General features: G+C 44.6%; 1 protein-coding gene across 1 annotated transcript; it reads right to left on the bottom strand.

Annotated features, from left to right (window-relative positions):
- Nucleotides 1-13,015: 13,015 nt before the first annotated feature.
- Nucleotides 13,016-13,856, bottom strand: LOC123492112 (achaete-scute homolog 5-like). The gene has a single exon (XM_045224106.1). It carries the CDS (start codon nt 13,772-13,774, stop codon nt 13,016-13,018), a length of 759 nt encoding a protein of 252 aa, XP_045080041.1. The 5' UTR covers nt 13,775-13,856.
- Between the last annotated feature and the right edge of the window lie 8,848 nt (nt 13,857-22,704).

Genomic DNA, 22,704 nt, shown 5'->3' with positions numbered 1-22,704 from the left:
GTCTGAATACTTTCTGAAGGCACTGTATATAGCTGCAGGTGGTTGGCTGGGTTCACAGGTAGAATATTGTCATGTACCAAGATGCCAGCTCACCTTGCCTCAGCGAGGGCACTGGCCTATGCGTCACATGAGAATTAGCCTACTCGTAGTTCTGAGAAGCCATCTTGATATGGTGCGATTATCACTGGAGGACCATTAGGCAGAAGAGGCAATTGCCTCAGGCCTCACATCATCAAGGGGCCTCATGAACTGGACTCCCCCCCAAAAAATATATAATAATAATAATAATAATAATAATAATAATACACGTCTGCTAAATGACTAAAATGTTAAATGTAAATGTAAAACGTAAAAAGAATCGTCACGCACTGTTGTACCTACAACACAAATCTACTGAGCACTATTGGAGCTCCGCCCAAGCAAGACATTTGATTGGTTTGACGTGTAGCGAGGCGTCACTGATTTACACCAGGTCTCCACACTTATTTAGCGATTTTTCTGCCATGAACTTCCCCAGTCTTACTCGTATTAGGGAAGCCTGGTTCTCGACGAGGCTATCTTAGTCGAAACCCTAGCCCCAGACCCTTAGACTCTAGGGGGTTACAATACGCATTTCTTTAGTAAGACAGGTGCTGATGATAATACTGCCATTGTTGTCGAGGCAGAGGCAGAGGACATGTATGTGTAGAACATTTATCTGATGCTGTCCGGCCCAAAAGAGTATGGCGTGTCATACTCTTTTTTGTCCAGACAGCATCAGATACATGGGCTACCTATAGTAAGACAGTGGGGTGCTGTTTCGCTGGCTCGGATTCTTTCTCCGGTGAGATAGTTTCAGCCTCTTGCTATTTGAAGGAAAGTTGGCAGGTGCACTGTCGGATGCTGGAATTAATTTGGATTAATGTGTGAAGGTAACTTACTTTTTTAAGTGATTTGTTTGACAATCAGATGAAAACATCATGACTGGTTGTGTTAATTACACATTAAAAGGCATAGGGGGGGCGGAGGGGGCTCAGACTGGCCTCTGCCTGTCACTAAGTTCGCCCCTGTTGATTATGGCAGTGTAGATGGGTAGTTTGTTTTTTATTTACCAAGATGACAGGTTCATCTTGTCTTAGGAAGAACACCGAGCGGTGAGTAACATGAGAATAAGCCTACTCATAGCTCTGAGAAGCTATATCAGTATGGTGTAAGTCGCTCTGGATAAGAGCATCTGCTAAATGACTAAAATGTACAAATGTAAATGGTGTGATTTACAGCACAATGTAGTTGGGTAGAATATTTCTCATTTACCAAGATGGCAGGTTCATCTTGCCTCAGCGAGGTTACCAGGCTGTGAGTACGTTTTTGAGAAGCTATTTCAGTAAGGTGTGCCTGCTATAGCCAACATATAGTTCCACCTTCATGTTACACATAGTGTCATACAGATGACATTGCTGAATTATCTTTAAGCTCTTAAATTGCACGCTTCTGCCATACACATAGTTTGTCTGGCAGTGGTTCTGCTATTTTGGGTATTGGTAAAGCTTACCGCGCTCACTGTCTGTAATTATTATTATCTTAACATGATGCACGTTCTGGCGGTGAGCTACCCCGAAGGAGCAGAGCCTAATGCCAAGAAAACATATTGCATGTACTGTAATCTTTCTAATAAATGGTTAAACTAATACGTGGCTGAAGTAGAGTTACCATCATGCGTTTGAGCCAATCAGTATACAGAAGAAAGACCTATTTGGTAAAAGACCAAGTACATATTATGGCAAGAACGGCTCAAATAAGCAAAGAGAAAGGACAGCTCATCATTACTTTAAGACATGAAGGTCAGTCAATACGGAACATTTCAAGAACGTTTCTTCAAGTGCAGTCGCAAAAACCATCAAGCGCTATGATGAAACTGACCCTCAAGAGGACCGCCACAGGAATGGAAGACCCAGAGTTACCTCTGCTGCAGAGGATAAGTTCATTAGAGTTACCAGCCTCAGAAATTGCAGCCCAAATAAATTCTTCACAGAGTTCAAGTAACAGACACATCTCAACATCAACTGTTCAGAGGAGACTGTGAATCAGGCCTTCATGGTCGAATTGCTGCAAAGAAACCACTACTAAAGGACACCAATAAGAAGAAGAGACTTGCTTGGAAATTTGGCCTTTGGTCTGGGGTTCAAATTTGAGATTTCTGGTTCCAACAGCTGTGTCTTTGTAAGACACGGTGTGGGTGAATGGATGATCTCCGCATGTGTAGTTCCCACCATAAAGCATGGAGGAGGAGGTGTTATGGTGTGGGGGTGCTTTGCTGGTGACACTGTCTGTGATTTATTTAGAATTCAAGGCACACTTAACCAGCATGGCTACCACAGCATGGCTACCACAGCATTCTGCAGCGATACGCCATCCCATCTGGTTTGGGCTTAGTGGGACTATCATTTGTTTTTCAACAGGACAATGACCCACCACACCTCCAGGCTGTGTAAGTGCTATTTGACCAAGAAGGATAGTGATGGAGTGCTGCATCAGATGACCTGGCCTCCACAATCCCCTGACCTCAACCCAATTGAGATGGTTTGGGATGAGTCGGACTGCAGAGTGAAGGACAAGCAGCCAACAAGTGCTCAGCATATGTGGGAACTCCTTCAAGACCATTGGAAAAGCATTCCAGGTGAGGCTGGTTGCGAGAATGCCAAGAGTGTGCAAAGCTGTCATCAAGGCAAAGGGTGGCTATTTGAGAGTTTCAGAGTTTTGATGTCTTCACTATTATTCTACAAACTTTTGACTGGTAGTATATATATATATATATATATATATATACAGTGGGGGAAAAAAAGTATTTAGTCAGCCACCAAGTGTGCAAGTTCTCCCACTTAAAAAGATGAGAGAGGCCTGTAATTTTCATCATAGGTACACGTCAACTATGAAAGACAAATTGAGAAAAGAAAATCCAGAAAATCACATTGTAGGATTTTTAATGAATTTATTTGCAAGTTATGGTGGAAAATAAGTATTTGGTCACCTACAAACAAGCAAGATTTCTGGCTCTCACAGACCTGTAACTTCTTCTTTAAGAGGCTCCTCTGTCCTCCACTCGTTACCTGTATTAATGGCACCTGTTTGAACTTGTTATCAGTATAAAAGACACATGTCCACAACCTCAAACAGTCACACTCCAAACTCCACTATGGCCAAGACCAAAGAGCTGTCAAAGGACACCAGAAACAAAATTGTAGACCTGCACCAGGCTGGGAAGACTGAATCTGCAATAGGTAAGCAGCTTGGTTTGAAGAAATCAACTGTGGGAGCAATTATTAGGAAATGGAAGACATACAAGACCATTGATAATCACCCTCGATCTGGGGCTCCACGCAAGATCTCACCCCGTGGGGTCAAAATGATCACAAGAACGGTGAGCAAAAATCCCAGAACCACACGGGGGGACCTAGTGAATGACCTGCAGAGAGCTGGGACCAAAATAACAAAGCCTACCATCAGTAACACACGCCAGGGACACGCCAGGGACTCAAATCCTGCAGTGCCAGACGTGTCCCCCTGCTTAAGCCAGTACATGTCCAGGCCCGTCTGAAGTTTGCTAGAGTGCATTTGGATGATCCAGAAGAGGATTTGGAGAATGTCATATGGTCAGATGAAACCAAAATATAACTTTTTGGTAAAAACTCAACTCGTCGTGTTTGGAGGACAAAGAATGCTGAGTTGCATCCAAAGAACACCATACCTACTGTGAAGTATGGGGGTGGAAACATCATGCTTTGGGGCTGTTTTTCTGCAAAGGGACCAGGACGACTGATCCGTGTAAAGGAAAGAATGAATGGGGCCATGTATCGTGAGATTTTGAGTGAAAACCTCCTTCCATCAGCAAGGGCATTGAAGATGAAACGTGGCTGGGTCTTTCAGCATGACAATGATCCCAAACACACCGCCCGGGCAACGAAGGAGTGGCTTCGTAAGAAGCATTTCAAGGTCCTGGAGTGGCCTAGCCAGTCTCCAGATCTCAACCCCATAGAAAATCTTTGGAGGGAGTTGAAAGTCCGTGTTGCCCAGCGACAGCTCCAAAACATCACTGCTCTAGAGGAGATCTGCATGGAGGAATGGGCCAAAATACCAGCAGCAGTGTGTGAAAACCTTGTGAAGACTTACAGAAAACGTTTGACCTGTGTCATTGCCAACAAAGGGTATATAACAAAGTATTGAGTATCTTTTGTTATTGACCAAATATTTATTTTCCACCATAATTTGCAAATAAATTCATTAAAAATCCTACAATGGGATTTTCTGGATTTTTTTTTCTCATTTTGTCTGTCATAGTTGATGTGTACCTATGATGAAATTACAGGCCTCTCTCATCTTTTTAAGTGGGAGAACTTGCACAATTGGTGGCTGACTAAATACTTTTTTCCCCCACTGTATATATATATATATAGTTGAAGTTGGAAGTTTACATACACTTAGGTTGGAGTCATTAAAACTTGTTTTTCAACCCTCCACAAATTTCTTGTTAACAAACTATAGTTTTGGCAAGTCGGTTAGGACATCTACTTTGTGCATGACACAAGTAATTTTTCCAACAATTGTTTACAGACAGATTATTTCACTTATAATTCACTGTATCACAATTCCAGTGGGTCAGTTGTTTACATACACTAAGTTGACTGTGCCTTTAAACAGCTTGGAAAATTCCAGAAAATGATGTCATGGCTTTAGAAGCTTCTGATAGGCTAATTGACATAATTTGAGTCAACTGGAGGTGTACCTGTGGATGTATTTCAAGGCCTACCTTCAAACTCAGTGCCTCTTTGCTTGACATCAAGGGAAAATCAAAAGAAATCAGCCAAGACCTCAGAAAAAAATTATAGACCTCCACAAGTCTGGTTCATCCTTGGGAGCAAATTCCAAACACCTGAAGGTACCACGTTCATCTGTACAAACAATAGTACGCAAGTATAAACACCATGGGACCACGCAGCCGTCATACCGCTCAGGAAGGAGACTCGTTCTGTCTCCTAGACATGAACGTACTTTGGTGCGAAAAGTGCAAATCAATCCCAGAACAATAGCAAAGGACCTTGTGAAGATGCTGGAGGAAACAGGTACAAAAGTATCTATATCTGTCAGAAGCGACGTGTATGTGGTGAGTGAAGTCAAGCGCAGGACACAGAGATACTAGCAGACGTACTTTACTAATAGTAAAGAACAAACAAAACCTCCGAACCGGGAGGAAAAACACAACACACGTAATACGACAAAAGCGATGCCGATACCGCCTAGACACAAACAATAACACACAAATACCAAACGTGAGACATGGGTAAATATAGGATCTACAATCAAACATAATAGACAACAGGTGTAACCACTCAAGACAGAACAAGACAAACACTGAAACATCGATCGGCAGCAGCTAGTACTCCGGGGACGACGAACGCCGAAGCCTGCCCGAGCAAGGAGGAGGAGCAGCCTCGGCAGAATCCGTGACAGTACCCCCTCGGGGACGGCCAGGAGGACGCGGAGCAGGGCGAGTCGGATGACTCCGGTGGAACTCCGTCAGGAGGGAGGGATCTAGGATGTCCCTCTTAGGGACCCAGCACCGTTCCTCCGGACCGTACCCCTTCCACTCCACGAGATACTGCAGACCCCCCATCCGACGTCTCGAATCCACGATGGAACAGACTGAGTACGCCGGAGCCCCTTCGATGTGGGGGGCGGAGGAGCCTCTCGTATCTCATTCTCCTGGAGTGGACCAGCTACCACCGGCCTGAGGAGAGACACATGGAACGAGGGGTTAATGCGGTAATTTATGGGCAGTTGTAACCTATAACATACCTCGTTCAATCTCCTCAGGACTTTAAATGGCCCCACAAACCGCCGACCCAGCTTCCGGCAGGGCAGGCGAAGGGGCAGGTTTCGAGTCGAGAGCCAGACCCGATCTCCAGGTGCATAAACGGGACCCTCACTGTGATGGCGATCGGCGCTCGCCTTATGCCTACTGATAGCCCGCTGCAGATGGACATGCGCAGCGTTCCATGTCTCCTCCGAGCGCCGAAACCACTCATCCACCGCAGGAGCCTCGATCTGGCTCTGATGCCAGGGTGCCAGAACCGGCTGATACCCCAACACACACTGAAAAGGAGTAAGATTAGTGGAGGAGTGGCGAAGTGAGTTTTGGGCTATCTCTGCCCAGGGGATATACCCCGACCACTCCTCCTGCCGGTCCTGGCAATAGGACCTCAGAAACCTACCTACATCCTGGTTTACTCTCTCCACCTGCCCATTACTCTCAGGGTGAAAACCCGAGGTAAGGCTAATCGAGACCCCCAAACGTTCCATAAACGCCCTCCAGACTCTAGAGGTGAACTGGGGACCCCGATCAGACACTATATCCTCAGGCACCCCGTAGTGCCGGAAGACGTGAGTAAACAAGGCGCTGGCCATTTGTAGGGCTGTAGGGAGACCTGGCATGGGAATGAGACGACAGGCCTTAGAAAACCAATCCACGACGACCAAGATCGTGGTATTATATATCTGTACGTAACGCCCGCTCGATCTCCGCATCGACCTCCCATACCACCGGTGCCACTAGACAAGACTCCGGAAGTATGGGAGTGGGCTCAATGGACCTCTCCTCTGTGTCATATCGCCGGGACAGGGCGTCTGCCTTCACGTTCTGTGACCCTGGTATATACGTGAGCTTAAATACAAACCGGGCAAGAAACATGTCCCACCTAGCCTGACGAGGGTTCAGTCTCCTCACTGCCCGGATGTACTCCAGGTTACGATGGTCAGTGAGAATGAGGAAAGGGTGTTTAGCCCCCTCAAGCCAATGCCTCCACACCTTCAGGGCTTGAACCAGCTAGCAGCTCCCTGTCCCCCACGTCATAATTACGTTCCGCCGGACTGAGCTTCTTAGAATAAAATGCACAGGGACGGAGTTTAGGAGGCGTGCCCGAGCGTTGAGACAGAACAGCACCTATCCCCACCTCGGACGCATCCACCTCAACTTGGAACGCCAAAGAGGGGTCCGGATGTGCCAGCACCGGAACCGAGGTGAACAGGTCCTTCAGATGTCTAAACGCCCTGTCCACCTCAGCCGACCCCTGCAAACGCACCGGGCCCCCCTTTAGCAGGGAGGTGATTGGAGCTGCTACCTGTCCAAAACCCCGGATAAACCTCCGGTAGTAATTGGCAAAACCCAAAAACCGCTGCACCTCCTTAACCGTGGTGGGAGTCTGCCAATTACGCACGGCTGAAACGCGGTCAATCTCCATCTCCACCCCTGACGCAGACAACCGATGTCCCAGGAAGGAGATGGACTCCTGGAAAAACAGGCATTTCTCCGCCTTCACATACAAGTCATGCTCCAACAGCCTACCCAACACCCGACGCACAAGGGACACATGCTCGGCTCGTGTAGCGGAGTATATTAGAATGTCATCAATATACACCACTACACCCTGTCCATGCAAATCCCGGAAAATCTAGTCCACAAATGATTGGAAGACTGAAGGAGCATTCATTAACCCGTATGGCATGACGAGATACTCATAGTGACCTGAGTTGGTACTAAATGATGTTTTCCATTCATCTCCCTCCCTAATGCGCACCAGGTTGTAAGCGCTCCTGAGATCCAATTTTGTGAAGAATCGTGCCCCGTGTAATGACTTCATCATACTCGCAATCAGAGGGAGAGGATAACTGTATTTAATGGTAATCTGATTGAGACCACGGTAATCAATACACGGGCGCAAACTCCCATCCTTCTTCTTCACAAAAAAGAAACTTGAGGACGCAGGAGAAGTGGATGGCCGTATGTATCCCTGTCCCAGAGATTCGGTGACGTATGTCTCCATAGCCGCCGTCTCCTCCTGAGACAGAGGATACACATGACTACGCGGAAGTGCAGCGCCTGCCTGGAGGTCTATCGCACAATCCCCCTGTCTATGAGGTGGTAATTGAGTCGCCCTCTTCTTACTGAAGACGAGTGCCAAATCTGTTTACTCAGGAGGAATGTGCAGTGCGGGCATTTGGTTCTGACTTTCCACCGTCGTTGCCCCTACGGAAACACCTATACACCGCCCGACACACTGATCAGACCATTCCCTGAGAGCCTTCTGTTGCCATGAAATGTTGGGGTCATGAGATATTAACCAGAGAAGCCCCAACACCACGGGAAACGCAGGAGAGTCAATCAAATACAACTGTATAATCTCCTCATGACCCCCCTGCGTCTTCATCTTAAGTGGCGCTGTGACCTCCCTAATCAATCCCGACCCCAAAGGGCGGCTGTCTAGGGCATGGATGGGGAAGGGCACATCAACTGGTATAAGGGGAATCCCTAACTTATACGAGAAACTGCGATCAATAAAATTCCCAGCTGCGCCTGAATCGACTAGCGCCTTATGCTGGGAGTGAGGAGAAACCTTGTGAAACACAACTTGGGTACACATGTGTACAACAGAGAGCTCTGGGTGAGTGGGGCGCTTACTCACCTGGAATGACTCATCAGTGCGTGGCCTGCTGCCTCGATCCCTAGGAGACCCTCCCAAGCACTGAACCGCAGTGTGTCCTCTGCGGCCACAGTTGGTGCAGTGGACGGCCTCTCTCCTGGTCTCTCTCTTCTTCTCTCTAGCACCAGCACCCCCGAGGTCCATAGGGCTCGGCTCGGAGGTGCTGGGGGATGGAATGGACGGCCCCAGCTCCGGACATCCGCGGGTAGCCAACAGGGTATCCAGACGAATCGACATGTCCACCAGCTGATCGAAACTTAGGTTGGTGTCCCTGCAGGCCAACTCTCGGCGAACGTCCTCCCTTAGGCTGCACCTATAGTGGTCGATGAGGGCCCTCTCATTCCATCCCGCATTGGCAGCCAGAGTCCGGAAATCCAGTGCGAATTCCTGCACGCCCTCTTCCCCCTGTCTGAGGTGGAACAGACGCTCCCCGCCGCTCCCTGGGGGATGATCGAAAACTCGCCCTGAAGCGGCGGGGAGAACTCCGCATAACTGACTGTAGCGGCGTCTATTCCCCTCCACTCGCGTTGGCCCACTCCAGTGCCTTGCCGGACAGACAGGAGATGAGGGCGGAAACGCTTCGTATCCCGAGGGCGCCGGGTGGATGGTTGCCAGGTAGAGTTCTACTTGAAGCAGGAAACCCTGACACCCGGCCGCGGTGCCATCATAAGCCTTCGGGAGCGAGAGCCGAATCCCACTGGACTCCGGAGATGGAACGATGGGTATGGCTGATGGTGGTGGTATTGTTGGAGGAGGTGTGGGCAAACCTCCTCTCTCCCATCGGCTCAAGGTGTCCATCACCTCTTGCATGGCGGTGCCCAGTCTCTGGATCATGGCGTCTTGGTGGATTACGCGCTCCTCCAGTGATCCCGTTGGCACCGCTGATCCTGCTGACTCCATGTAGGTGTGTTATTCTGTCAGAAGCGACGTGTATGTGGTGAGTGAAGTCAAGCACAGGACACAGAGATACTAGCAGACGTACTTTACTAATAGTAAAGAACAAACAAAACCTCCGAACCGGGAGGAAAAACACAACACACGTAATACGACAAAAGCGATGCCGATACCGCCTAGACACAAACAATAACACACAAATACCAAACGTGAGACATGGGTAAATATAGGATCTACAATCAAACATAATAGACAACAGGTGTAACCACTCAAGACAGAACAAGACAAACACCGAAACATCGATCGGCAGCAGCTAGTACTCCGGGGATGACGAACGCCGAAGCCTGCCCGAGCAAGGAGGAGGAGCAGCCTCGGCAGAATCCGTGACAATATCCACAGTAAAACGAGTGCTATATCGACATAACCTGAAAGGCCGCTCAGCAAGGAAGAAGCCACTGCTCCAAAACCGCCATAAAAAAGCCAGACTACGGTTTGCAACTGCAAAGGTCGTCCTTTTTGGAGAAATGTCCTATGGTCTGATTAAACAAAAATAGAACTGTTTGGCCATAATGACCATCGTTATGTTTGGAGGAAAAAGGGGAAGGCTTGCAAGCTGAAGAACACCATCCCAACCGTGAAGCACGGGGTGGCAGCATCATGCTGTGGGGGTGCTTTGCTGCAGGAGGGACTGGTGCACTTCACAAAGTAGATGGCATCATGAGGAAGGAAAATTATGTGGATATATTGAAGCAACATCTCAAGACATCAGTCAGGAAGTTAAAGCTTGGTCGCAAATGGGTCTTCCAAATGGACAATGACCCCAAGCATACTTCCAAAGTTGTGGCAAAATGGCTTAAGGACAACAAAGTCAAGGTATTGGAATCAAAGCCCTGACCTCAATCCTATAGAACATTTATGGGCAGAACTGAAAAAGAGTGTGCGAGCAAAGAGGCCTACAAACCTGACTCAGTTAACCCAGCTCTGTCAGGAGGAATGGGCCAAAATTCACCCAACTTATTGTGGGAAGCTTGTGGAAGGCTACCTGAAACGTTTGACCCCATAGAAAATCTTTGAAAGGAGTTGAAAGTCTGTGTTGCCCAGAGACAGCCCCAAAACATCACTGCTCTAGAGGAGATCTGCATGGAGGAATGGGCCAAAATACCAGCAACAGTGTGTGAAAACCTTGTGAAGACTTACAGAAAACGTTTGACCTGTGTCATTGCCAACAAAGGGTATATAACAAAGTATTGAGAAACTTTTGTTATTGACCAAATTCTTATTTTCCACCATAATTTGCAAATAAATTCATTAAAAATCCTACAATGTGATTTTCTGGAATTTTTTTTCTCATTTTGTCTGTCATAGTTGACGTGTACCTATGATGAAATTACAGGCCTCTCTCATCTTTTTAAGTGGGAGAACTTGCACAATTGGTGGCTGAAAGTCACCAATTGGTAGTTGAGGTACATATTACCTCAACTACCTCAACTAGCCGGTGCCCCCGCACATTGACTCTGCAACGGTACCCCCCTGTATATATAGCCTCCCTACTGTCACTTTATTTTACTTCTGCTCTTTTTTTTCTCAACACTTTTTTGTTTAAAATAAATGCACTGTTGGTTAAGGGCTGTAAGTAAGCATTTCACTGTAATGTCTGCACCTGTTGTATTCGGCGCATGTGACCAATAAAATTTGATTTGATTTGATTTGACTAAATACTTTTTTCCCCCACTGTATATATGTATGTACACTACCATGTCCTTGTTTTCGAAAGAAAATAAATGTTTTTGTCCATTAAAATAACATCAAATTGATCAGAAATACAGTGTAGACATTGTCAATGTTGTAAATGGCTATTGTAGCTGGAAACGGCTGATTTTTTATGGAATATCTACTTAGGCGTACAGAGGCCCATTATCAGCAACCATCAGTCCTGTGTTCCAATGGCATGTAGTGTTTGCTAATCCAAGTTTATCATTTTAAAAGGCTAATTGATCATTAGAAAACACTTTTGCAATTATGTTAGCACAGCTGAAAACTGTTGTGCTGATTAAAGAAGCAATAAAACTGGCCTAGTTGAGACTAGTTGAGTATCTGGAGCATCAGCAATTGTGGGTTCGATTACAGGCTTTCTTCTGAAACTCGTCAGTCTATTCTTGTTCTGAGAAATGAAGGCTATTCCATGCGAGAAATTGCCAAGAAACGGAAGATCTCGTACAACGCTGTGTGCTACTCCCTTCACAGAACATCGCAAACTGACTCTAACCAGAATAGAAAGAGGAGTGGGAGGCCCCGGTGCACAACTGAGCAAGAGGACAAATACATTAGTGTCTAGTTTGAGAAACAGACGCCTCACAGGTCCTCAACTGGCAGCTTCATTAAATAGAACCTGCAAAACACCAGTCTCAACGTCAACAGTGAAGAGGCGACTCCGGGATGCTGACCTTCAGAGTTGTAAAGAAAAAGCCATATCTCAGATTGGCCAATAAAAATAAAAGATTAAGATGGGCAAAAGAACACAGACACTGGACTTTTTCTTTGCAACTCTGCCTAACTGGAAAATCACGTTTTAACTGCACTGCCACATTAACTTAACTAAGCGGAATGAATGCCTATACTTAACCGTCAAAACTCAATGTTTATCAAATATTGAAGTCAGACCGTGTCAAACCATGAGATCTTGTTGGAATTATTGCCAGTGAGATCTATGTCAACTGTTGCCAATCTTATGACTCTTACTATTTATGGTATCAATTCGTGCTCTATCATGCCCAATGCTTTGTGTAATAAATGTGAAAGGCTTTGTACTGTATATATACATGTAGAACCCAAACACAGCAACTAAACATTCGAGACAGGCCCCAAGTCCGTTGTCTGGCTACCCAGACTCATTGCACCTGCCAAATGCCACGCCTATGACCGTTTCGCAAACTAATTTAGTTTGAGTCATCAGTCAACCAAGTCCGAGGAATGAGCACAATTATGCCAAACTATTACAACTAATTAGACAGTTAGATTAACACTATTATAAATACTGTTTAACCAAAACAATGTTTTCCTCTCAGTATCAGTTGTCCCATTGTAGAATCTGTTTATTTTCCAAAACGATGTGTGTTAAAAAAGGAATCAAATGCCTTTATTACCAGTTTTGGCACTCAATATCACACTAAGATTTCCAACAGATGTAATGTGCTGTAATAAAATGAACTACAGTTTATTTTGACAACAAAATAGTTGTGTCGCTACGGTGATCAGTTTATCATTTTTAAATACAATAAACATTGCATACTTATTGAATTCATTGCTCTCAGAGTTTCAGGTGTTTATCTTCAAATCAGAAGTGTATATATTATTTTACATAATCAGATTTCCAAAGTGGTTTGGTAAAACATTTTAGTGTCACAAAACAATACACATTGCCAATTCATAACGCAGTATCAAGTGGAAAAGTTATTAAATTATTTATCTTTGTGCTCAGGGTGTGATGTTGTGGTGAGCAGTCCTTGGAGAGGGGGAACACAACCTTTCTACGAATGTCAATCCAAAGTCCCTCTCACAAATGACACTACCCATAATCCCCTAGGTCCCAGAGCCCTCTGTCTCCCCACAGTCTACCCCGGGGAGGAAGAGGAAGAGTGTGAGAGAGAGCGAGGTGACCCCCCATCGCTGTGTCCCGAGTCCTCCGTCCTACAGGGAGCAGAACCGGGGCTGTGGCACGCCTGTTCCCCCTCACGCCCCTCTCTCCCTTTCCCCTGCCCCTCCACCAGACCCTGCAGGTATTTAATATAACGAATTGCTGCCCTGAGTGTCTCCACTTTACTAAGCCTCTTCTCACTGGCGCCCCCTGGCAGGTGGTCCCTAAGCTTGGCATAGCCCTGGTTCACACACTTTACCCTCTGACGCTCCCGCTCATTCCTCTTCTGGAGAAACTCCGGCTCGAAGGGGCATTCGTACATCCTGAAGCGTCCATGGTGGAAGGGAGATAGGTATGGGAGCAGGGTGGGGCCTCCGGGGCCCCGGAACGAGGCATCATAGAGGCCTCTAGGGTCCATGGTGGTGGGGTAGAGGAGGAAGGGCACGGTGTGGGCCAGAGGGTCAGAGCCAGAGTGGAGGTGGTGGGTGTGGGAGTGGGAGTGGGTGCAGTTCTCAGAGTGGCCACTAGAGGGAGACAGTCCGTACGGCAGGATGGTGCCTCTGTTTAGGTAAGTGGGCAGCTGATCTACGAAGGAGTGGGAGAAGGCAGCACTCATGTTGATGGTGTAAAGGAACAGAGAGAGATAGAGATCCTCTTTAGACAAATTGATGGATAAGGAATCAGAGCAGCAAGTTAGTGAATCACTTTGTTTTGTTGTTTCCTCCACTGGTGACATCCAGTTTTCTGGTGAACTTCCCCTCAAGTAGAAGGAGAAACCAGGTGAAGCTTCATCATCAAACCCTCTCCTCTGCTCTCCTCTGCTCTTGTAGATCTGTGGATGTGAATTAAGACAAGATGAAAGTTTAGAGCTTAGTTAAATAAGACGCCTTCATCAAACATGGGACTTTTTGAGGATAATGATGATTATTGCATGTATTTAAAGATGAAATGAGGCTATATCAACTTCAGAGGTAAGGGATTAGGTAGCTGCACTTGACGATCTTTTCAGTTACTTGAAAATCTGTTTATTTTTATTTTATTGCAATGAGAGTATGCAAATTCAAGACTACTCTCTGGCTTTAATTACTTAAACTTTATTGTAAAATCAAAAGTCAATTGATCTGAGAAGCAACAATGAACGTCACATGAAAGGGTTAACATTGTGGGCAGAACTGTAATTTCCCTCAATAATCTTAAACTATCTTCTAATCCCTCTCTCCCTCCCTCTCTTCTTCTCCTCTCCTTCTTTCATTCTCTTCTCTCCCTCTCCTGCACAGATAGAGAGAAAGAGAGAGAGAGACAGAAAGAGAGAGAGAGAGCGAGAGAGGAAGAGAGAGAGAGAGAGAGAGAGAGAGAGAGAGAGAGAGAGAGAGAGAGAGAGAGAGAGAGAGAGAGAGAGAGAGAGAGAGAGAGAGAGAGAGAGAGAGAGAGAGAGAGAAGAGGAACTCCCCTCTCTTTAAGCCAGTGTCAGGTTTCCCAAAGACAGTGGAACGTCTGCCAAAACCACTTAGGCATTTGAAAGAGGGGGTTATTGTATACAACATTGACAGTTGTATATGTCTTTTGAAGTAACAATTGTACACACACACACACAGAGACACAGACACAGAGACACACACAGGCACACACACCACCCCCACCAGACAACGCTGTATCCTTGTAGTGCTGAAAAAAAAAATCCATAGTGTAGTAGTTCATCATCAAGAGGAGGAATCATGTATGCTGAGTCCTTCTTTGCATTCAAAGTATGCTGTATCACATTAGTGGAAACCAAGACTGTTCTCACGGCTGGGCTGCTGGTTTTGACTAGCAAAAGTGACTTTTTGAGGCAGGTTAGGAGAATTAGGTTAAGGTTAGGAAAAGGGTAAGGGTTAGCTAAAATGCTAAAATTGTCCCCGACATGACTCTAACATATCTAGCTACAACCAGGCCTGCCCTGAGAACAGTCTTGGTTTCCACTAATGCGATGCTGCTCAAAGTATTAGGACTTAGATAGAATAGATGTAATACATGCATAATTACAATGTCTAATAATTCATAAGTGCAATGGCATGCATATAATCTAAGACTATTATGAATAAGAATTACCTATCTCTACTCGCTATCTATATATATATATCTATACTATCTACATTCTACACATGATCATAGAATCAAACATAAGAGATCATATTAAAGCATAATGTACAATGCAGATGATAAAGCCTTTTTCAGTCCATTGAATTTAACTTAATGATAGAAAATACAGAACAAATAATATATATTTACTGTAGATATTTAGGCCTATTGTGGATATTTACTGTGTGGCCTGGCCAAACAAAACACCTCTTCATCCTGCATTATGTACATGTCACATGACACAGTTCATTGCATTTATTTGTCCGTACAGAAAGTCAAATGTGTTTCCTCTATTGCAGATGTGTTCATTCTACTCTCTCCATCTTACCTTCAGATGAACAGATGAGACTCATGTTCCTCCACATTTAGTACCAAGCCTCCAGGTGCTCAGGGGGAGACAGGCAGGACCTTAGCCAGCCTGGGGTAGTCTCTCTTTGGAGTCAGGACCTCAGTGCGGTCCCTCTCAGGTGTTCCGTGGTGGTGTGGTCTGTAGTGTGGTGTCCTCTCTCTGTAGTTGTGTGTCAGGTGGGAGGTGGATCCCAGCTCTTACCTGCTCTCACCCATGGACGCCCCGCCCACAAAGAGATGGGTGGGAAATCAACTGAGATGAAGAAAGTGTTTGTAGCATAAAGAAGTACGGCAGATGTGGTATTTTATAGACACACCCACTCCCAATGTTTGATTAGAGAATGTAATGACAGTAATGACAAGCTTGTCAACACTGCAGTAAGTAATGTCAAGTCAGACAGATCTACATTTTTGTCTTAGACAGAGCATCAGTGCCAGTAATTCAGCACGAAAAAAACCTCATTACACTATTTATTTGTGTTTAATTTCATATTGCTGATTGAGTTAACTGCAGTGAGCATTGTCTAAAAGAGAATCACATTGTTCTGACAACTAAGGATCATCTCCTTTTTCATCCTGTTGTTCATTGTCTTGAAGGAAGGGACTGTTCAAACTGCTGCTAAATGTCAGTTGCAGTAATAGCCAGGTTTAGTGGTTTAGAGCAGAATCACAGAGCTGCATCCTGGGAATGACTGTTTGCTGTTTCCTATCCCTAATCCTCCACTTCCAACACTGATTAAACAGTCTAGTCATTTAGGTAGAACCATAGAAATCACTGACGATATTAAATAAATAAAGGATCTCATTGGGTGGAACCCCCTTCTAGAAAGCACACTCTTCCTGTTCTCCTACAATGTGAAATATACAGTGAATATACACGGGGCATGGACTCTACAAGGTGTTGAAAGCGTTCCACAGGGATGATGGCCCATGTTGACTCCAATGCTTCCAAAAGTTGTGTCAAGTTGGCTGGATGTCCTTTTGGTGGTGGACCCTTCTTGATACACACGGGAAACTGTTGAGCATTAAAAACCCAGCAGCGTTGCAGTTCTTGACACAAACCGGTGCCCCTGGTACCTACTACCATACCCCGTTCAAAGGCACTTAAATATGTTGCCTTGCCCATTCACCATCTAAATGGCACACATACACAATCCATGTCTCAATTGTCTCCAGGCTTAACAATCCTTCTTTAACCTGTCTCCTCCCCTTCATCTACACTGATTGAAGTGGATTTAACAGGTGACATCAATAAGGGATCAAAGCTTTCACCTGGATTCACCTGGTCAGTCTATGTCATGGAAAGAGCAGGTGTTCCTAATGTTTTGTACACTCCATTAATTAAACAGAGCAAATGCACAGAACCAGTAAATGCTATAGTACCTGCTTCTGCTATTAACCATTGTCTGAATCAACATTGTCCTTTAACATCATCTGATTGTGTTTACTATATGGCACTGATTGTTTACTATATGGCACTGTGTTTGCTGCTATGTGTTCATAGTGGTATTTTGGACATGTAAGATACACTGTGTGTTCATAGTGGTATGTTGGACATGTAAGATACACTGTGTGTTCATAGTGGTATGTTGGACATGTAAGATACACTGTGTCTTCATAGTGGTATGTTGGACATGTAAGATACACTGTGTGCCACTTGTTTCTTACCATGTCATTTTTGAAAATGAGAGACATTTCTTGACTTACCCTCTTTCTATTTAGTTAAAAGTTAGTTATTATTAATGACTAAAATGACAATAAATGTAAATGTGATGTGATTTGCAGAGCGGCCTGGGACAGGTCTGGGCGTGTGTTCTCTGTGATTAGAGAAGAGTAAGGTTCACACATGAGAGCCCAGGACTGAGTTGCAGCCGCGTCTATTACACACATCACACACGTATGTACGTACGCACACACACACACATCAAACGCAGACAACACACTTTAAAGAACCCAAACATCAGTCATCTCCACATAACGATTGGTGTGGACTCGAATGACCAGCCCCTCAAAACAACATCAATATGCCCTCATTAAGTTGCCGCTTGACGTGCTCCTCCTCCAAATATGGAGCTGGAATGAGATCCTCAACCATCTAGAGGGAAATACAATCACTGAAATACTGCCATTATACAAGTACAACATCTCCACACTAACACCACTAGCACACTACTACCATAACTACCACTGAACATCTACAACTTCTTCAACTAAATTATTGTCAGCAACATCATGCAAATTGTTGGGTATCATATATATTGTCCTGTGTTTGTGATTATAGATTAAATTTAACAAACAAAACAAAAAAGTAAACAACAAATATTAATATCATAGTGAGATACAGTATGTCTGAAATTGACTGGTTGATGCCACATAGGCTACTGTGCTACAGTTCAGAGGTTATATGATCCAACTGTCCACTTATGTCAGGAAATGTTGTTCACTAACCATAGGGATCTGTGGGAGACTTGGTAGGGATTGGAAGTCAACAAGTACAGGAAACTGAATGTGACAGGTGAGATGTGACAGGTAATTCCCTTTAAAGAGAAGAACAGAACTATGTCACACTATCTAAGTGTGTCAGACCAACCATAACACGCACACCTCATCTGTTTTGGATAAATACTGTGAAGAGCGATGGAGATGAAAAGCGTCTCTCACCATAGGACTGATGTGAAAACAAGGGTCCGCTCATCACAGGAACAAGACTAAACAAAATAAAACATGGATCAGCCGCCACAGGCCTAACACACAGCAACACACACACAATTCCCCTCTTTCTTTCTTTCTTTCTTTCTTTCTTTCTTTCTTTCTTTCATTCTTTCTTTCTTTCTTTCTTTCTTTCTTTCTTTCTTTCTTTCTTTCTTTCTTTCTTTCTTTCTTTCTTTCTTTCTTTCTTTCTTTCTTTCTTTCTTTCTGTCTCTGTCTCTGTCTCTGTCTCTGTCTCTGTCTCTGTCTCCCCCCCCTCTCTCTCTCTCTCTCTCTCTCTGTCTCTCGCTCTCTCCCCCTCTCTTTCTCGCTCTCTCTCGCTCTTCTCTCTGTCTGGAGAAGTGCCCAGTCCAGTGAAATCAGAGGAAGTTTTGGTGAGATCAGCACGGCCGCAGGGCTGCTGTTGAAGTCATCACCTCTGTTGAACAGTTTGGAGACATAGCATTGACAGCTCCACAGTGACACACACACACACACACACACACACACACACACACACACACACACACACACACACACACACAAACACACAAATCAACCCGGCAACAATAACAGCACTCAAAGTCCCAAATAGCCTCCAACTGGCTATTGTTTCTGTTCTAGATTATTCTCTCACTCATTTCTACTCTAGATTCTACACTACCAGTCGAAAGGACCACAGTTTGGAGGCCGGAGACCTGTTTGATCCAACCTGCCTGTAACTGCTGCTCCTGTGCAGGTGTCTCAATCTGGCTGGAGGTATGGATGGACCAGGTGTGTGTTTGAGAGGAAGTGATGAGCTGGTCTTTCAAAATCATACCTATACACACACGCACACACACACGTGTTTGCAGAGGGTTAAATTAGGGCTGTGATGGTCATGGAATTTTTAAAGACGCACATGTTCTCCTGTCCTCCGCTCCTGACTGCATGTGCTGCCATAGAAGTAGATGACACCCCCCCCCCCCACCCACACACACACCCACACACCCACACACCCACACACCCACATACCCACACACCCACACACCCACACACACACCCACACACCCACACACCCACACACACACACACCCACACACACACACACACCCACACACCCACACACCCACACACACACCCACACACCCACACACCCACACACACACCCACACACCCACACACACACACACACACACACACACACATCACCCCCTCAAAGCTGTCTGTCCTCGCCTTCCATCAATAACAATCCCTAAGGCTCCCTGTCGAGACAGAACCACTAGAGAACAGAAGAAATCACCACTTGGAAATGACATCCAGTCACACACGACAGAGGAAATGACTAGAGGCTGTTCCCTCCTCTGGTAAAAAGATAGTCCATGGAGAAGAGGTCAACACAGGCAGTTTGTCTTACTTCTGGGATAAGCACTTAACTGTATTGACATGCTCATAGTTAGCTAGCTAGCTACATAGCATTAGCTTGCTGCTAGCTAGCTAATGTTACCACCCACTGGGCACATATGTCAGTCCAACGTCTAGTTTTGATTTACATTTGGTTGAGTTGTCAACTAATGTGATTTCAACGTGAAATCAACAACAAATGTCACCATGTCATTGATTTTAGGTTAAAAGTTGGGTGAAAAAAATACGAAATGCCCTTACATTGAGGACTTTTTGCAAATCCAATCAGTTTTCCACATTGATTCAACATCATCACATTGATTGTTGACTCCCTTTCTCCACTTTCGTTGATTACAAAAATAAACCATATGATTTATGTTCTCCTGGCCAAGCCTTTGCAACATGATACCCTGACCTGGCTAAACTTGGGCCTGTAGCCAGAAATACTTTAAAGGCCCAGTGCTGTCAAAAACATGATTTTCCTTTGTTTTATATATATTTCCACACAATAAGGTTGGAATAATACTGTGAAATTGTGAAAATTATGATAATGCTCTTTTAGTGTAAGAGCTTTTTGAAAAGACTGCCTGAAATTTCAGCCTATTTTGGTGGGATTGAGCATTGGCCTTTCCATGGTGACATCACTAAGCGGTAAATTAGTTAATAGACCAATAAGCAGGGACGGCTTGTTCAATAGGGCGATATGGGCGACGCACTGCCAAACGGGAAAAGGAAGGGATTTTTTTTCTAATCAATTATAAAAAAATAAAAAATAAAAAAAATATATTTTTTTTTATAAATTTATAAAAAATTATATCACGGCAACAGCAGTTATCAGTGTTCACGTCTGATCTGCCAGCCACTAAATGTCAAATCAGGCTAAAGTCGTGCTTCAAATGGCCCCGCCCGTTTTTTGGGCGATTTCAGTCAGGTTGAAAATCGCCCAGAAGTCTCTCATAGCCTGTCATGTAAAATCTATTTTTTTCACATTTCAAAGCTTTCAATACATTCTCTATGGGTGTCTGTGTGCATGCACTTACGCTTTTCGTCATACGTGACGTAACGTTGAACGTAACTAAGACAATGGCGGCTATCAGCGTCTATGTTGCGACCTGCAGTGTGGCGTTATTTTATGTTTTTAATTTGTAGACTTAGTTTACAAACATTCTGCAAACATTCTGCTTTGGACTGATCTTCGGTTTTGGACTGATCTTGTTGATCGTGTACATACCCGCTACGAACGGACTAAATAATGAAAACGCTGCTGGCAGAGAGGTGGAGCCGGCACCTTCACCCTGGTCAGAGCGGACCGCGATCCTGGTAAGAGAGCGACTGTACCCTCGACATTGAACTGCTTTCTGTGTCATTGAACCTTACTATTGTTGATAAAACAAGTTTACTGGAGAACGGAGAAAAAGTAGAGACTTTTGGACAAGGTGGATAATTGTATAATATAAGGCAGTTTATTCAGAGGTAAAGATATCTGCAATCGCGTTCACGGACCCGTTCGTCAAACTCTTAGGGAGCTATAAATCAAGCCCCATTACTTACCATATCAGATAAGAGAAATTGCTGCAGCTACATATATTTTACATCCTGGCCCTACATAGTTCACTATTTGCATCACTTACCAAAATATTACATGTGGTCATATATGCTTGGAAAGTGGAGATGCCATAGAACGTCAAAAAAGTAAACATTGCTGGAGACACATTGCGTTTGCTAGCGAAGAGATTTGTTGTGGCAAATGAACTTGGGCTGGGAATTGCCAGGAACCTCACGATAAGATATATGCATCAGCATTGCGAGTCTCATGATTCTATACGTATTGCGATTCGATACTGTGATTTTATTGCGCACCATATGTCTGTTGCAGAGGGATCAGAAAGCCATGAGAACGAGTTTTGATCAGTCATGGAAATAAAAGTGCTGAAAACAAATTGGCTCCCAATGTGAAAAGATTGAGAACAAGCTATGAAGGAACAATAATGGTGTTTTGGTGCAGGTACAGCCAACTAGCGCTAAAATATTGCGATATTGTCAATACAGTATATCGTAAAGTATCACTATGTAACTCGATTTCTTTCACCCCAATCCCTCAAATTAACGGTAAATAACTGAATTGTTTGCCCCACATTTAGCTAAGATGATTAGCTAGCCAGCTAAAATGTTTTATTTAGTTAGCAGTCGCATCTACAATAGTTTACTGTCAATAACATGTCTCCAAAAATGACGTGGTGTCTCCAATTGTGTTGACATTTTACAATTGCAATGCGCATCCATGAGTATCCACTTTCTGTAGCTCAGCTGGTAGAGCATGGTGCTTGTAACGCCAAGGTAGTGGGTTCGATCCCGGGACCACCCATACACAAAAATGTATGCACGCATGACTGTAAGTCGCTTTGGATAAAAGCGTCTGCTAAATGGCATATTATTATTATTATTATTATTATTATTATCTGAAGAGAGCCCCGAAACATTGTGTGCAGACATTTTATGCAATAAATGAAGTAGGTTCAATCTAGTAGTTCTGATCTTCTGATTGGTCCTGATGAGTTGGGCGAGGTCCCCTCCAGGCTACTGTCACTGTTGCATTGGCTCTGAGTCGGGTTCTCTGTCTTCAAATGTTCAGCCTAAGAGAGGGGATTTTTGTGTGTGTGTGTGTGTGTGTGTGTTTAACAGTGATGATGTGTGTGTGTGTGTGTGTTTAACAGTGATGATGTGTGTGTGTGTGTGTGTTTGTGTGTGTGTGTCCTCAGAGCAAGAACTCGTGAGTTGGAAGAACTGAGAGGCCTATGGCGTGGGTGTTGTCCTTGGCCACCTGCTGACAAGGCTGACAAGATAGGACCCTTTTGTCCATTGTTATTTAATAGGAACATAACTTATAACCAGCTCCTGACCTAAATAGATCTTAGCACAACATTTTACTCAACATATCATATTCCATATTCACTATAACAAATATATTTACTACGACATTAGCAAGAACCGCCACATCCTCAGCCGGCTAATCCAGTGTGTGAAGTTTTGCGGAGTGTTTGAGTTAGCTTTGCGAGGCAAAGATGAAACTGAGGGCTCCACCAACCCTGGTAAGCCAACACTTTTGAGATCAGTCAATAAATGCTTCTG

This window comes from Coregonus clupeaformis, chromosome 12, assembly GCF_020615455.1.
Source record: "Coregonus clupeaformis isolate EN_2021a chromosome 12, ASM2061545v1, whole genome shotgun sequence".
In the NCBI taxonomy this organism is placed as follows: Eukaryota; Metazoa; Chordata; class Actinopteri; order Salmoniformes; family Salmonidae; genus Coregonus; species Coregonus clupeaformis.
This window is presented reverse-complemented; position numbering and strand designations above follow the sequence as displayed.

Coding starts and splice junctions, on each gene's coding strand:
- LOC123492112 (XM_045224106.1), bottom strand. CDS start 13,774: ATGTCACCAGTGGAGGAAACAACAAAACAAAGTGATTCACTAACTTGC.